Raw genomic sequence first — 19,123 nt, forward strand, 5'->3', positions numbered from 1 at the left:
AAATAAGGAGACAAGAGCCTTGTTATTCAGTTTTAGTCATCGCTGAAAGGACAGACTTTTGAGCTGTATCTACTCGTACTTCCACAGGAATCACAATCATAAATTTGTATCAATCCACTGAAATGCTGGAGAGAGTGGCGAAAATTCTCACCGTGATCACTTCGTGTGTAGAATAAAGTACTTACTTGTATGACAAACACTTCAAGGCTTTATCTCCAAGGTCCTTACATCTGTTCTGCCCATCTTCTGGAAACCTGGAGACACAATCCCAGTACTCCTGAAGCTCTTCCTCGCAAGCATCCCTGAATAGGAATGGTGGGGGAAATAATGACAAATGCTTTACATAAAATTGCTGGAATCATGCATGAACGCTGTTGAATAAAGAGAATGATACAATCACAGCTATAACATAATTACACTAGGCAGCTTTAGAACGAAAAACGATGAATATGAACAGTAATAATAATAATAATAATTGTTTTGGATATAAACTCCAAATTTTATTGTCCAAGAATGGAAATTCATTTTGCCCAATTGATCGTGGGCCCGGCAGCCACTGAGCAGCGCCAGATCGACGTTGCTCTAACCTTTTCAACTGTTGAACGGCAAATAAGGCAGCAGCAACTCCCATCTTTTAACGTCTTTTGGTATGACGCGGCCGGGGTTTGAACCCACGACCTCCCGATTGTGAAGGCAGCCGCTCTACTCACTGAGCCAACACATCGGTAGGGCCTATACTTCCGCTGAATTATTCGGCAGAGGCAATCAATATTATGAGAATATTATCTTCAGTGTGGTTCATTGTTTGCTGAATGGGTTATTTGTATGATATCTTGTAAGTGATTAAAAAGTTGGTACCGACTGCTAGTATCTCGGCATGAATATACTAGTACATGTAGCATTATTCTAATCTTATCTAGGAGGGTGAATTTGGCTGTCGCTGCGTTGCGTACGTACACAGTAATCATGCATCATTAAGTTTCCAATGGATTACGTAAGATCATACTCTACAGTGCACTCCCGTTATAACAAACACGGTTATAACTCCCGTTACAACGAAGAACAGATTCAAGTCCCCAAGTCACTGTCCATAGATTATAACTTTGTTTACTTCATTACTTGGTTATAACGATGTGACGAAAAAGATTCATTGCTTGGTTATAACGATGTAACGAAAGAAAACTGCCCGTCCCAAGGACTTTGCTATAAAGGGTGTCGCCAATATATATGACGTATTTTTTGTTGGTGTATGGCATTATTTCACACTATAATACAGTGTCCAGAGGTATAATTATAAAGTGTATACGAGAAGGAACCAAACATTAACTGGGTCCTTTTCATTACATGTGGGAAAGTTTTCATAACCCCATGACAATTGATGACACGATTCAGGAGTCTTGACGATGCCAAAACTCATAACAGGAAACATGTCTGGGATGTTTCGTCACTCCTAACCACAAATGTTGTGATCCACAGCTCAAGCTATTCAACACTTTCTAAGTTTTTTTTTCTTCTTTTTTTAAAAATAATTATTTCGCTTTCTATCTGAGTGGATAGACTTGGCTGTCACTATGTTGCGTATAGCTACATGTAATCATGCTATTCACATAATACACTTAGAGTTTCCAATGGAATGAGAACATTAATTTTACAGTGCACCCCCGATACAAAGAACACTCTCGTCACAACGAGTAAAGATTTAGCGCCCAAATCATTGTCTATATGCCATATTTGTATGATTTATTGTTCGGCTATAACGAAACTACTATATAACGAAAGAAAATTGCCAGTCCCCCGAGAAGTTCGCTTCAAACTATTCTTGTTGATGCATATCATTACACATACACATCCATACACATTTCCAATGGAATGAGACCATTACAGTGCACTCCCATTATTAAACGAACACGGTTGTAAGAGTCTCTCGTTACCACGGTTACAACGACGTACAGATTCAGGTCCCTAAAACATTGTCTATATTTGATATCTTTGTATTCATTGTTTTGCTTGTAACGTAATTACGATATGACGAAAGAAAACTGCCGGTACCGAGGACTTTGCTGTAACGGGCGTCGCTTGTACACATATAACCTATTCTTGTTGATGCATAATCGTATTGCACGCTAGAGTGTCCAGAGTATATCATGGAGTGTACACGAAAAGGAACCAAACAAAAACTTGATAGCATCATCACATACGTGCAGTTGGGGAAAGTGCTTATATAGATCTCATCACAGGATGAAAATATAGGCCCTATATACTGTATCCTCCGACTCTGCCAAAACATGAGTGGAAGGAAACATGGTCTACAGTATTAATTTCCTCATTCTTAAAGGGATGGCATATAATTCCGGTTCAGATGGGTCCTCACGTTTCCATTTTTCTTTTCTTTGTTTGGTAACATAATGAGAAAACTCTTATGGAATAATTATGAAAGAGCACACTATACTTTGAGGAATGCAAAGTTTATTCGATGGACACTGCTTTCGAAAGGGCTGATATATGCAAAAAAGGCGATTCTAATAAAAGATGGGACCCACCTTTTGTAGATCGTTCTTTTTTTTGTACTGTTTTTGGATATCTCAGCTATTTCAAGACCGAATTTCACTGAATGAACTTTAAATTCCTCGAAGAATTGTATGTTCTTTAACATATCATGAAACCTCGCAAAAAGTTAGTTAAATCTTCACTTCAACCAATACTATGCCGTCCTTTTAACAGTCTACGCAAACAGACACACATACACAAACACACACACACACACATTGGGTAGATGTAACACTACAGCACACCACAGCCCCCTGTTCAGAATTTTCACCATAAATCAACATGAAATCAAATACAGAAAAAATATTATTTGACGAATCTGTGTCTACCACGACAAAACTACATCAATCTGCAGGTTTTTGAGTAATCCAACAGGAAGTACATTGTAATAAATTAACAAACCATTGACAAAATGGCGTACTTAATCGTACACTCTAGCAGATTTACACGGCACACGCACATCGTCGTATTAGATGGGATTATGTTTTAGTCACAGCGCTCATTGTAAAAGTTTTACTCACATAATTTCTCCGGGATAGTTTGTCAGTATGTGGAAAACCAAGTCTCATGTATCTCGTCCACTGTTGGTAAATGTTAACCACACTTTCCTCTGAAGGGACTGACGTGAAAGAACTTGTTGGAGCAGAGTGGTCTTCTCATCTAACCATCTCGATCTCTGGAGCATCGAGTTTTATGAGATTGCCCAATAATGGCCAGCTTGTAGTTCCACGTTGCGCAATTCAAAAAAAAAAAAGAAAAAAAAAAGAGAAAGGAAAGTTCATTTGCCGTCACAGGCATGTTGGCTTTTAAATTCACAGATATAATCATACTATGATTATGTATCATTCATGGACTCCTTCACAGAATAGTGCTTATCATCAAATCCACCACACTGCAAAAATTAGTATTCGTTAAAGCCTTTTTTTTGTCAATAACAGTAGAAAAAATTGTTGTTGCATTAAAACTTGTAATGCAAATCAGCAAATGAAATGTAAATGTTTTCCCAAGTGTAAATTAATGAACCAGAGGCAAAGATCACTTCATGCTAAGACTCCCTAAGTGTAAAATAACCCATGGTACGCATTATTATTTCCTTTATAGGAGCAAAGTTTTGGAATCATTTGCAGCAAAATATTCGAGAGGCAAAATCGAGGGTTTTATTTCGTAAGATTTCATTTGTTACCAAAGGTTATTGACAAAGTCTAAGTTTATTATGAATTAGAAGTTTTTGTATTACATTGTACATGTATTGTTTGATATCTTTTTTTTTCAATGTAGAAACACTTTTTTGGTACTTCGCTAACTTTGCGTTTCCTTTAACATTTTTTTTTTTTAAACAGTCGAAGTAAATGTGTATTATGATTACGTATGCATACCGGGTACACGTCAAGAGACCGACACCCACGAGCCATACAGCCCACGAGTCAAAAAGCCCATGAGTTATGCAGCCCACGAGTTATACAGCTCACGAGTCAAACAGCTTATGAGTTCGACACTAAGCAAACAAGGCCAACGAGACCGACGCATTAAACCCCGTGTTGTATCTGATGAACTCGTGGGCTGTTTTTACCTAGTGTCGAACTCATAGGCTGTATGACTCGTTTTTATAGCTGTATGACCCATGGACCTGTTTTTAATGTCGAACTCGTGGGCTGTATGACTCGTGCGTGTCGGTTTCGTGGCAGGACCCCTATCATATACCTATACCTGTGCAAAGATCTTTATTGTATTCATATTGTCATACTTGTATGCTTATGTAAAATACATTGTATGTGCCTTATGTGATCAGAATTATGGTAATGCTTTGTTGGAAAAAAAAAAAACTCAAACTCAAATATCATAATATATACGTACACTGTATTGTACAAATGATTTTCGACTGAATCGAGCGTGAACTCGTTGCAGTGTTGTACCACAAAGATACATGCACACCATACAATTTTGTATTTTATACACATATCTAGTCATCGAACTGAGTCAAAGATGGTTTCAAATATTGTTTCCTTTCGAACCTGGAATTTGCAGGTTAGTTCTGCTCAAACCTATAGCACGTCTTAACAGGAAGAACACAACAATATTTCAATACTACAAATTTTGAGTCGTATGTGATTTATTGAGAGACAACCAACGGTTCTTAATTCTTAATTTGATAAAGAAAAGCATATGCAGCAAAAAAACAAAACAAAAACAAAAACAAAAACAAAACAAAAAACAGTTATTAAGAGTGTGTGTATAATAGAGGAACTTCATTTTCATTAATCACAGCTAAGCTGGCCGTCCTTATTCTATATTATCGCCCACTCATGAGTTTTCTTGGTAAGTTTGGTACAAGGTGATTGGTGATAAGTTTTGGGAGAGTCCATTCTGTTTACAGGTGTGAGAGACCTGACAAGCTGGCTGGTAGTCAAGAGGGTCCCTACCTGTATGTTTTCCTACTTCCAGTGGAAATGCTACAGTATGTGGGGGCACTGTGGCGTAATGAGGCCTTTTGAGTTTCAATCGGAGGTCTCGAGTTCGAATCCGATCAAGTGCCTCTTCGTTGGACAAGATGTTTTATCCACCATATCCCTATCGATCCAGGTGTGTGGTATACATGTACCTGCTAACATAGGGTATATGTAATTATGATGGTAGGGCCATTCTGGTAGGGTAGTGGCAAAGATGAAGAGGCTACCCTCGTCAAAGAAGAAAGTCCCCTATTTGCAAACTATCTGACTTCCCAAATCACTACTGTGAAAAGTAATTGCATAATTATATTCCTTTATAATCATATTTGAGGGTTCTCCATATCTTATTAATAAGATAATAATAATCTTCATCAATCTATTCATTATCTTAAGTTAACTAGATATCCACATTTTATCTTTCTATAATCTGCTTATCTTTTATCTACTTATTTATTTATTATTTTAATATTTATTTACTCATTCGTAGCTGATATTTTACAGAGGAGTAGGCTAAACATATAGAATAAACTGTTGATGAAATTGTCCAACGAATAGACAAAGATCTAGTTTCCCGGAATATCCTTCAGCTCGTCTGTGTGAGCGCTTACGAAATCTGGAAGCATAACTTGCAATACTTACTGCTTTCTAATGTGCATGTTGCTTCCAGCACAGCAAAATGTCGGTTTCTTATTGAACGGCACATGGAACAACAACTGCAAAAACAACAACAATGGTAATAATAATGATGATGATGATGATGATGATGATAATAATAATAATAATAATAATAATAATAATAATAATAATAATAATAATAATAATAATAATAATAATAATGCTAAATAAATGATAACATTGATACTAAACATACAAGCAAACACACACACACACACACACACACACACACACAAACCAGAAAAGTAAAAATTAACTAGATATGACCGCAACCTATAAACGTTCAAGTTGTAGCATCTTCGTGATTATCATGTCGTGTTCTTCCATGCCATGTTGTCAAGGTTATGCTCTACTTTGTTTTTACGACATGCTTCCTTGATTAAGTTGAAAAACAGTCCACTGCTTGACCACTAATGAAACCATTCTAAGTGAAATAAATAACAAAGATTAAGTTCATTAAATAATATGGACGGTTTTATAGCATAATTTTATAATCACGTCTGTACATGTAAACTCATCACCCCAACAAACACAGCCTTGTCTATTATCACTCTAGCAAAGGTATTATAAAAACACGAAAAATGACAATCAACCCATGCTTTATCAAGACGGAAACGCGCACAAAGCACTACAGATAGGCTGCCTGAGACAAGCGGAAACAAGCATATATATTAGGCCTATGTAGTTTTCGTCTCAATATTCTCATATTTATCTACTGTATAGTAAATCGCATCATGGACAACAAAGTACACTAAAAGCCAATACATTGTATATGGTAGTTTCATTGCTGCAACTTTTTTCTCTCATTTTAATGTCATGTCACAGACGCGTGTACAAGTTTAAGACACTTACGTGAAACGCTTCAGCGGTTGTCAAAATTACACCGCACATAATATTCCCGCTTTCTGAAATCACACACAATCATGATGGGAAGCTGCATGTCTCCACATACAGACCAGCATGTAAAAATCACTATTTTGGGCAATACAACGTACCAAATGTCATTACGATTCGAACACGGTGATTATAACATAATGGTTCGTGTATTGCATACACAAGCAAGGAACCACACTGCATTTTACAGGGGAAGTACTGTACTGTATCAAATATCCTCGAAAAACGAGTCATTTTCTACATCGACAAAGCAACAAAATAAGATCCTCAAGAGAACATAAACAAATGATTTTGTTTGTACATTGTTAGACTTTGTACTCTTTTAACAAAATGTATAAAGATCGTACATTTTCATTCACTAAAGGACATTCTACACATGTTTTGTCCTCTTATATTTTGTCATAAAAATATACAATAGGGCTTGAACCGAATAAAAATCTGAACTAGGTATCTCTGTTACTTTTCAGATTTGATTGCAGTACGTTGTGTAGATATATATCTATCTATATCACACTCTAAACTCAACAACCTGAAGATATACAAAAGGTATATTTTGCACCAGTTGTGTGTGTATGTTGGTGGTGGGGGCAACTTACAAACAACTTAAACCACATAGGGTTGTACATGTAGTACTGTTTACATGTGTGCCTACAGTTCAGGGACGAAAGATACTTCATATCTGTATCCATCTTTAAGACGGGTTTTAACAGAAGCTTTCACATAGGGAGACTTTCACACACACGCACACACACAGACTTAACTAATCTTGTTTCAGACAGGGTTCTGTGTTGCTCGATTGTGAATGCGTCTCAACAAGAGAATATGATTGATTCTAATACAAATACATTGATATAAATACATTTGTATGGTCCTGTTGTTTGTTGATCTAATTAACAAGAATCATTGTCATTCTCATCAAGATACGGGTATTAAAGTCTGGTCTGCTTTCATGAAAATCCTATCACCACAGCAAAAGACATACACGTAGTCTGTAAACTGTATGAATGGAAAAGCAAAAAACGACAGATTAAGGGGTTGTCTCCACGTTACAAAGTCACAAGACCAGAGCTGCAAAGATACATACATGTATGTAGTAAAGTGTTTCTTCAATGAACAATATCGAAATGATGAAGAGGTAGTGTTCTCATTAGGAAAGAGAAAAATATATGGACACCACAACCTTGCCTTGATAATCAATCATGATCATAATATTATATAATCAATCATGATCATAATGTTATCCAGCCTTGACATATATAAGTTAGCATTGTACAGGGATCGACTAAAATCAGGAACTGCAATAATTTTGTAATTAAGGATTAAGAGAAGCCTCTGTGAAACATGGCAGGCATAAAATCAGCACTCTAGACATACATGCACACTTGTCATAAGCAAATTTGATTCAATATTTGATAACCATTCATTCAAATGCTTTAATTTGAATATAATTGCCTCAATCCACGGGTGGATCATAAACTGTTTCCTTGTACTAATTGATCTTACAGTGCGTACAAGGTACACTATCTCTGAATGTTCCAATCTTTTCCCATTCCTAGTGGCCCTGGAGAAATCTAAGACATAACTTTTTGGAAAAATACAATACAGTGTACATACAAAACCTGAATACAAAGCATTTAAAACACTGCATTTCTCGAATTTGTTGCCCAACATTAATTTCTTACAGCCTCAGACTGTGAATGGTGATGAATGGATATAGTGTCATGCCAAATCTGCATCTTTTCTTATGATAATGGTTTAAGCTATGATCATTATCATCATTATTATCATGACTCTTTTAGTATTATCAGTATCTTCCTCTATCATTTTATTACGCTTGTATTATCATCTTCATTGTGGGTACTTTTATGAATGATCATTACCATATTATTATCATTATCAGTATCATTAAAGTCTATTTCATCATCATCACAACAGAACAAACATGGCCCTAACATGGATGACAGTTCTAAGTTCACATGATGGGTCCGAGAGCAAGAGTATTTTCCTAGTCACTGAAACCCCCCCCCCAAAAAAAAAAAAAAAAAAAACAACAACAACAACAAAACTCGCAGTGTTACCTCCGTTTTTTCTATTCTCATAATGTTATGCTATAATTATGTTTGGCATGTAGAGGTGTAACCCATTCCCAATCATAACTAATGCCTCCTGCTTGTATTTCATGAAAGTTTATCTTCACTGCATGCCAAATATGTTCCATTAAAATATCCTGGTATCAAAAGTACACAGTAAGCTTTGTTAGTTGAACAAGCAATTAAGCTTCTCAAGTTTATGCAGCACATATTTCTATTCTTTATGTTGTACAGAAGGCAAAATCAATCTACACAGACATCTACCAGTAATGTTCTGCACACTGACACTGGTACATCATAGTTTCCTCAACAAAATTGTTGAGTCTATCTTAATTTAAAAAAAAAAACAAAAATAAAAAAACAACAAAAACACATTGGTATTCACCAAGTTATTATTCAGCTCTGTTGCATGTGTATGTAACTAAAAGAGTACTCGTTGGTCAATGAAATACATACATGAAATGCTTTTCATGACCATCTAACGAGGTTTACAGCAAACCATCCATGATCTACAATTTCACAGTCAAATACACAAGTTTAGTCATGATTTCAGTCTCCCTGCTATGTACATTGTATACACGTATTGCATTTGTACAACATGATCTACAAAAGCACATCAATCGAACAGCAGGAGGTATTATTTTGTTTAAAAAACCCACAACAACAATAAACAAATCCGTCGCTGGCAACAGAATCAATGCTGCCTCAAGTTTCTTTCAAAGGACTGTGGCACATGACAACTTGCCCTTTAACGCTTGAAACCATGGGATTGATATTAAGTTCTGTCTGCTGCCATCATGTGTTCATAGCACAGACAATATACATGTATAGTGTTCCCTTTGAGTCATTGATGTGGGTGTGCATGGTCTTGCATATACAAAGTATGTTTTCTCTCTCCATGTGTTAGACTTGGCAAGTTTACCTACACCAGGGTAGCTCGAGCATCAATTTCAATAACATGGAGAACATTTTCTCATCTGTGCTAATTTTCTGAACTTGTATGAAATCGAGACAAAAACACTCCCTCTACTCATCAGAGAAATATTTATTTGGCCATGTCTGAATACTGGAATCTGGTTAATATGTAATGATAGAAATCTTGTGGCTACAGATACCATCAGTTAAAAGTTGGCAAATGACATTAGTCTATATGTATAAATCTGACAGATGGAGGGAAACATAGTGATCTAATACTAGTACACTGTATTCCATTTTTTTTTCTCTCACTCAAATTGCATCTTATTGCAACTTTTCATATGAAGAGCCTTAATGTTCAAGGCAAGCTCAGATGAGGTCAAATCTTTGCAGATTAAAATGTGCAAGTGAAAGTCACCTGCCTGTGAATCAGGTGCTATTCACATACAAAAGATCACCAAATGAAGAAGATGCATACACACACACCACAAATACAGGAAACTGTCCAATGGCTGCTCTCCGAGAGATGGACTACAGCCAGAATCATGAATTCTCAATGACGGCATTCTGTATTCTAGACGCCGACTTCTCTGCACAGTTCATGAAGCTGTGGAGCTGGGTGACGCACTGTGTGACATCGCGAGGGTTTGCCTTTAGACACTCATCATAAGCCTGGTACTCTCTGGCACAGTCTTTCTGGATCTGCTGGACTGCAGGACTGAAAGGGGTTACAGAGAAACAACAGCACAATATGTAAATAAGGAACAGAATGAGTTGATGCTCTGATAAACCACTGAAAGAAAGAAAAAGGGTACTTGAAAAAGAATGCATCAACATCAGAATTCACATTTATTCACCAGAAATCTTCATGCAGCCTAAATACAGTGCAATCCCATTATAACGAACACAGTTACAACGGAATTCCGGTTACAAAGAAGTACAAATTCAGGCCATAACATAATTGGCTCTATGTTGTCTTTTTCTTTATTGTCTATTTGTTCAGTTACAATGAAATTTCGATATTACAAACAAAATCTGCCGGTCCCAAGGACTTCGTTTATGATGGGAGTCTACTGTACCAATTTCAGTCACTTGTGCACTCCAAAGAAAAGGAAGAGATGGAAAATTTCATCAGAAGATGAAAAGATGTGAATGATTGATGGCTTTTTGACAGTGCACCTCTGGGTTAACGTCAAGGGAAAGAGAGATCCCCCCCCCCCCCCCCCCCCCGATTAATGCAGCCAGTCACAAACATTTCAGGGCAAGCTAGATATGATAAAGAAAGCATGGTCCTATCAATTCTACAAGAAAATAGAAATGTAATAAGGCTTTTATTCAAACTGTACTTACACCTACTTTCATAACATTAACAATCACCAACTAAAATTTGTATAATTTATAAATCCTCTGAAATGCTAAAGAGTCCTAAATATTTCTCACACTTTACTTGGTCTATAGAATAAAGTACATTCATGTGAACTTACTGGCTGTTGGAGCATGCCGAGGCCTTGTCTCCAAGGTCCTTACATCTATTCTGCCAATCTTCTGGAAACCTAGAGACACAATCCCCGTACTCCTCAAGCTCTTTCCCGCAATACTTCAAAACCAGAGTCACAACAGCTTCCCTGCATAGGAATGGGAGTCATGGGAGTAATGACATTGACAAATTTTAGCTTTCAATATTCACTGACACGTATTACAGAAACTGTTATTTAAAGTGGGGGAAAAAAAAGAAGAAAGTACACATAGATAAGAAGTAGTACCGGTACTGTCATTTTATAACTGTTATTAAACCTGTTGAAGATGCGTCCCAAGAATGCTCGGGCAGGTGTCTGTGGAAAATAATGTTGTAGCAAACTGTGTCTTCAATGGGTTAACATAATTACTGGTACACTGGTACACCAGCCAGCTTTACGATAAGACTCAGAGATACTGTAAGTGTATGAATGTTTTCTTCTGAGTAAATTGAATAATTACAGTAAGTAAGCAAACCAACAGCCTACTTTCAAGCAACATTGCAGGTCTGCCTGTATGAGTAATTTCCATCTTGAAGTATGCTGTAAGTTTAAAGTCAAATATTGAAGCTAGAACCAGACTGCATTACATATAAATATACACACCCATGTCGCTGCACAGCATGTCGCGACAGAATTTCAATCTTTTGAAAAAAAAAATGAATCTGTGCATTCCATGAAAAACTACTTTAATCTCGAGTCTAGAAAACTGCTACACAACTGTAGTTACAATAATAGTCTCGACTCGTGGACTCTAGTGTTTAGACTACTGAGCAATCTGGATCTGGATCTGGATCTGGATCTGGATCAATACGCTGCCGGACCGGGTGGTATAGTGCAGCGGGGAGAGAGGGCGCGAACTAAATTAATCGTAACGAAGATGGCTTTTTCTATCTTGCTTCTGAAGACTTCTGGAGATGGGCTGTTGATTACTGTTGCTGGGAGGTGATTTCAGGCAAGGGGGGTGCTCACAAAAATGAATATCTATATTGCTCTGTGTTACAATGATGAACTTTAAACCTTTGGCTTTGTTGTGATTTATCACTTGTCTTTCAAGAATATTATGAGTTTTGTGATCTTTGAGCTGTTTAATTTTGATATTTCTTTTAACGCGTTAGGTCTTGTTCTGGTCAGAAAATGTTCAATGGGTAGACCAATAGTGTAGAACTACCAACATACCTAACCCCGTCACGGGGCGCTGTAACATAGTACCTTTACGGTACGTTCTAATTGTCCGTATGGGGTCGCTGCTGCGGTTACAACGTACCCAATCATGTACACACACACACACAAAAAAAAGTAAAATGAAGCGACAAACAATTGCAATTCATACTAATACTTGGATAATATTCAATTGGTTAGGCCTAGGCTCTAGCTCTAACATATAGGATTCTCCAAATTGTACAAATACAATGTCATCACATGACCAGTGATGACAATGTGACTTTTTATTGTAAATTGTATTTACACAGCACACTCACGCAAATTGTAGTACATGGGACTATGTTAAAATCACGACGCTCTTGTATCGAGCGTTACACCGCGGTTTTCACTCACATTTTTCTCCGGGATAGTTTGTCAATATGGTGGAAGGCCAAGACACATATATTTCATTTACTTGGACAATACTAGCCGCTCTTTCTTTCCTCAGGTACTGACAACAAAGGACTTCTTTTAGAGAGAAAAGTGACCTTCGCATACCAGCCTGTCCGAAGCATAAAGTTTTATGGCACGTGATCAACAGATGGCGCTAGTCTGAGCAGTGCCGGTAGTCTAGTGCCGGACACAGAAGACGGTGTTGATTGCAATTTTGCCAAAATTGCATTCCCACTTTTGTACTTACTATTTCATTTTATTTTTATTTTATTTCAACATATTTTGACAGGATAACAAGATCAGCAAGTGAATGCTGTTTTACATCAAGGTCCTGAAAAATCCAACTATATAGACATAAAAATCATTTTACATATTAAAAGCATAAAAACCACTACAAACAAGCAATCAGAGCTGAAAGAAGCAATACCATTCACCATTTAAATTGTTAGTTGTTAAAAAAAAATAGTTTGTTCAAGCGTGTTTGTAAGCAGATCCATACACATGTACTGGACCAATGTGTAGTTGGTTCAGCAATCAGTAACTTCACCCATTTCTCTGGATTTCAAAGAAAACAAAATATTGCAACATGCAAAGTTAGGCCTATCAATAATGCAGATAATGTTGTATGATGATTTGATTGTAAAGCTGATGTTGATAATATCGACAATACTTAGAAATAAGAAAACAAGAATAAAATGACAACAATGTATTGTCACCGTCATACATTGTATAGTGTAGCAGTAACAAAGAACGAGGAGGGCAAGGACGAGAGAGGATTATGTGTATGAGAACAGGCCTATGGCTTTGAGAGCTCAGGCTCCCCCATGGATTGGCCACTGGAGCTTTGAAGTCGACAACACTATAAGATGTTTTGAATCACTACATTCTATTACTGTATTAAGAGATATCAATAAGAACAACATAGAATTTGCATTCCACAGGGGTATATTACAGGAAACTTTATACAAGGTATACTGTACAACCTAGTTATTACTTTGTACTGTATATTTGAAGAGTTTGTTTGCAAAAACCGATAAGTCCATATTTGTCAAATGGAGATACTTGCGATTAAAGGTCAAGAAAAATAAAGAGAATGATAAGACAATTTTTGCTTCTTTTGACCATAGCTTCAAAAATATACCTTTATATGTAGTGACCAATATACATGTATCATTTAAAAGGTATTATTTTGTACTTTATGACAGAGACTGTACTTCAAAATCTTCAAAAATGGACTTATCGGTTTTTGCAAACAAACTCTTCATTTATACCTTAAATTCATTATGTTGGGATATAAAGCACATCTCTAAAGATTCACTGTGAAGATACGAATACAACAGATGTTTGTTTTGCTTCTTTGTCTGTTCTTTTGTGTGTGTGTGTGTGTGCGTGCGTGTTCCTTCCACAGATTCCAACAAAAATGTTGGGTTCACTGTATTTGACTAGCAAAATGCAAAAATGTGTAACATACTACACTGTACATGTATGATGATTATGTCTGAAGTAATGATTCTTTTCATTAGATATTACACACTGATGAGATATTTGTGAAGAGCTGCTGTCAATCAGTTGTGGTATGAAAGTAAAGAGTTTGTTTGCAAAAACCGATAAGTCCATTATTTGCCAAATTGAGATATTTGCGATTAAAAGTCAAGAAAAATAAGGAGAATAATAAGAAAATTTTTGCTTCTTTTGACCATAACTTCAAAAATATACCTTTATATGTAGTGACCAATATATCATTTAAAAGGTATTATTTTGTACTTTATGACAGAGTCCGTACTTAAAAATCTTCAAAAATGGACTTATCGGTTTTTGCAAACAAACTCTTCAAGTTTACATCATCATCGATGTCTTGTGAAGTCTATACTGCACTGAGTGTATGAGGCATAGATGAATAGAAAGCAAGGCGAGAGAAAGATAGAGAGAGAGAGGGAGATAAATGTACAATTCTATGGAAATGTCATATCATTCTGCATTTAATTATTTACTTATGCACACAAACAAAAATGAAAGCTATAATTGATTCATTTTCCAGTTTTATTTTTTGCCTAATGATATCAGCTTTGCTACTCAGTTCAAGGTGATCAGTTGCACAGACTGAGCAAAAACAAAGACAAAAAGACAAAACAAAAGATAGATACAATACATATCATTCAAACGATGTGATTCATTGTACAATGGACTCTTGTGTTAACACACTTAGTGAAATCAGTGTTTTACTGAAACATACAACTGATTGACAACTTGCTCTACATCAAAGTATAATAAAATAATATTTTGTACCCAAAAATCAGTGTTATAGTAGTAGCCATGATAAAAAAGAAAAAAAAAATACTGCAAAACATGATATATTCACGGCATGAATTTTTTGCGAATTGGAACCGACAGCCTTTTTCGTGACATGAAATTTTCGCGAAGTGCCACTGGCGTTCAATGCATATAGTGTAAACAAGGACTTTCGCGAGCATTTTAATTTCGCGAATCTTGCCGCTCGCGAAATTAAAGTGCACACGAAAATTCCTCGTTTTACAGTAACTGGCTGACATACCGGGTCAGGATTCAAACCTACGACCTCCTGATCTCCGCACAGGCGTCTTATCCACTTGATCACCAAGCTTCTGCCTGACAGCCAGTGCTGGTTCTAATCGTCATAGCATGCAGTGAGTACTGCATGATTACATGTATTCAAATTAATTAAATTCTTCACTTTTCTTTTTTTATTCATAGCTCCTACTAAAACATTGATTGATTTGGTGTATATAATACATTAATGCAGGGCAATTTGTAATCGACTGCAATTAAGAGGCCACTGTACTATCTACCTACAACGCCCAATCGTTTTACAGGGCAGGTCTTGCATTTTGGGATGGTTGATTGTCAATGGTTTTCAGGTACCTCATATTTGGCAGACCTGAAAAGGATGTACAGTAATACTTTCTGAGCTCTAAAAAGAAGAAGAAGAAGATGAAAAAAAACAAACAAACAAACAAAAAACAGTCCTTTACTGGACTTCCACAAAGGTTGCACCAAAAAATGTGTATCTGCAAGCACAAGACACTCTTTTTCACAAGGAGGTAAACAAGCCACAGAATACTGCCATGGATGTAGCTGTCCACATATAAGATGGCCCTGGGAATATTGGAGTATTGGTTCTACTTCTGAGAGATTTGTACAGGTACAATTTTAGTCCATACGAAGCTGAGAAAGTAATTATCTAGCAAAAAACAACTCCAGTAGAACCTTGTCACAAAGAGGTCAGATATAGCAAAACCCTCTTACACCAAAGTGATTTTGCACATCCCAACTCTTTGTATTCCTTTGTTTTTGTAACTCTGATTGGTGAGAAACCTGATAAAGTAAGGTACAACAAGTTCCCTGTATAATCCGTGCAATATGCTCCTTCCCTCAGTCTGGATCCTGCACTGGTGAGGAATATAGTAATATAAAATCTTAGGCTGTAAAACATACTTCTTCAATTTTCATTTTTCTGGTATCTGCATGTTACTGTTTCTTTATTTCTCTACATCATCAAATTCTGAGATGTTTCTCACTTCATCATAGCGAGACATTGAAAAAAATGTATGATGAAATCCTCTACTTAGAAAGTGATACACTATTAAATGTCGGACTATGAGAGACCACACAAGGATATTGTATTAAATCAAACTCAGTCCCCTACAGCGTAAGTGCATTGTCGACCCGGTTTTCGAAATTGTTAGAATCAAACAGAATTTCAGCAGAAATGTCAATAAGACATTCACATGGTCGGGTAAAACATTTAGCAGGCTCAACATTTGGTGTGCACGGTTCTTTGGAGCTGTAATTCAAGGCGACAACTGACACTTTTTGGAACAAAATGGCATTCAGGGCCCTGTTTCATAAAGCTGTTCTTAAAGTTATGAACAACTTACGAGCAACTGGTGATCAGTTCTGATGTGCTATACTCATCAGAATTTCCATAATTCAGCACAAGAACTGATCACCAGTCGTTCGTAAGTTGTTCGTAACTTTACGAACAGCTTTATGAAACACCCCCAGGTCTTCTGTTTTCTAAATGTAAAACATCTTTGTACAACACTTTGACAGCTACAATTTGCAATTGGCAGCAAGTTTATTCGACACGTAGAGCATCATGTTAAAGCTAAATATATCTAATTTCCCTTTACCAGCTAAAATGTCAAGCTGTTTTTGTTTTTCGAGAAAACTTGCTCTGTAAAGTTTCAATAATGAGGAAATGTCTTCCTAAGTACAAACTCTGTGTATTATAGACCTGCGTAAGCTACAAAATCTCACCCATGTGACTTTTGTTACTAACCCTTTGGCATGCCGACTGACACAGAAAACCCCATAGCATTGTGTGCTTTGTTTGTGACACAGAAAGGATTAATAATTTGTCAAATCACTTATTATGAACTAATAATCACCAGCAACAGAATAAACAGACAGTTAATGCAGAAATTAGACACCTCACTACAATATTACAATATGACACTGGACTAATGACACTCCTGTGTTATGAATTCATAGGAAATTTCACAGTAGTGATGAATGTCCTGATCAACAGTGAAAAGATGATAATTTTCACTGACAATATTAAAGCATCACCAGCAATGCAAAAAGTTGTGTACTATATTGCTTACTGCCAGTGAAAGTTACATATTTTGCCTTTCTGATGCTAATGATGTAAGTTCTAGTACACTATTCTCATTGCTCTTTGTTACAGGCCACAGTAAAAATCTCAAGAATAATCAGTTGTCATTGCAACCTCTTTCCTCTCACATCAATAAAAGGATGAGACTGGATAAATTTTGCCATTATTGGTAGAGATCAGAAGGAGAAATCACAGGTAATCGGACATAAAAACAGTAGGACAATTCATCATGAACATATCAAAACTGAGCTTAGCGGCACAGAGCAACATTAAAGCTAAACACACGCTCATGCGGTAGAATGGGAAAATTGGATGCTGAGATAATGATGTCAAAAAAAGAGCCTAGAACTGAAAATAACTGAAGAATGTTGCTGTACACATGTATCGGGACAGACAAGCATACCTTCAGTATGTCAGGAATAATGCTATTATCAATTTGCACTGTAAGTAGAATGCAATATCAAATCAAGTAATGCTGACACATACATGTAGATAGCAATTCAGAGCTGTCACAAAGCACCATGTGACTATTCCACTGATCCTACAATTTTTGTATAAACTTGCTTGTGCTAGATTTCCAGTGAATTGCAATCCAATTTCACATTTTGTTCAAAATACACTCTGTTGGATGTGTTTGCACACAATAACACTTCACTTGACATTACAATGGCCTAATCCGTAACTTGGAGTACAAGTACATCTGAATTACTGAGAAGTCGCATGAAAAACTTTAGCCTAGTCTGGCTTTATAAATTTCTTGACTATATCAAAGGAAGTTGTATTATACCACTGGCAATAACAGCGTACACTGAATTAGAAAGAAAGATTTTACTATTGACAACTACTGTACACTGAATGAGATGTACTGTAAATGGAATTCAACAATGGTCATAGGAGGGCTTGTAGGAGGATAGCTGGTCTCTGACTATAAGACACTACTGTAAAACATGATATATTCGCGGCATGAATTTTTCGCGAATTGGAACTGAAAGCCTTTTTCGTGGCATGAAATTTTCGCGAAGTGCCACTGGCGTTCAATGCATATACACCCGTAGTGTAAACAAGGACTTTCGCGTGCATTTCAATTTCGCGAATCTTGGCGCTCGCGAAATTAAAGTGCACGCGAAAATTCCTCGTTTTACAGTATTGTCTTCACTGCGAAAAACATTTTCAGTTGCTGTAGGAATAAAAAAAAAGGTGTGTACTCACAATTTGTGTTACTACATTTGTGGATTTAACACATTTTTGCGCACTGACGTCCATACAATAAATATTCTTCACTGTTTCTGTTTTAAGCACAGCTATAAAATAAGCAGCAAATAGATTCTTATGAGATCCTGATTCCAAGTAAGACAATGTCAGCAACAGATAAAATGCATTCTCCATGCAGCCACCAGTGTCACAGCATTTTTCACCACAGAGAATTGTTGTTGTTGTTGTTGTTGTTGTTGCATACACAACGTTTGAAGCCAATTTCCTGAACTTTGAACCAAGAGCACAGAATACTCCAGCATTTAATTCTATAGGACTAAAGTTTACTACACATGTACAGTGTAGATACACATTGAGATAGAGTAGAGCTGATACACACAAGGCTGCTGAGCTACTTGTACACAATTCCTCAAGCAGAGCTGGGCGCAGGCATCTTAGTGCAAAGAGAAACTATGCATCATCTCTTGTATGCCATCAAGGGAGCAGTGGCATATTCTCTGCACAGGATTCTCCAGAGATGACTTCTGTCTCCTCCACTAAAGAGTCTTTATCCATCTGAAGAAAGCTTTTGGAGAAAGA

The 19,123-nt window shown here is 36.6% G+C and overlaps 1 protein-coding gene across 1 annotated transcript; it reads right to left on the reverse strand.

Annotated features, from left to right (window-relative positions):
• Positions 1 to 10,081: 10,081 nt before the first annotated feature.
• On the reverse strand, positions 10,082 to 12,741 carry LOC139732953 (coiled-coil-helix-coiled-coil-helix domain-containing protein 5-like). The gene is made up of 3 exons (XM_071643790.1): positions 12,640 to 12,741; positions 11,053 to 11,193; positions 10,082 to 10,286 (listed from the first exon to the last, which is right to left on the reverse strand). Coding segments are annotated over exons 1-3 (318 nt in total). The 5' UTR covers positions 12,642 to 12,741; the 3' UTR covers positions 10,082 to 10,111.
• Positions 12,742 to 19,123: the final 6,382 nt, after the last annotated feature.

Source organism: Diadema antillarum, unplaced genomic scaffold, assembly GCF_040938485.1.
Source record: "Diadema antillarum isolate AM-2024a unplaced genomic scaffold, OU_Dant_1.0 seq00000457_RagTag, whole genome shotgun sequence".
Classification (NCBI taxonomy): domain Eukaryota; kingdom Metazoa; phylum Echinodermata; class Echinoidea; order Diadematoida; family Diadematidae; genus Diadema; species Diadema antillarum.

Excerpts from the sequence above, each read along its gene's own strand:
- LOC139732953 (XM_071643790.1), bottom strand. Across the intron at positions 10,287-11,052 it reads TCGGCATGCTCCAACAGCCA|TCCTGCAGTCCAGCAGATCC; the intron begins GTAAGTTCACAT and ends AACCCCTTTCAG.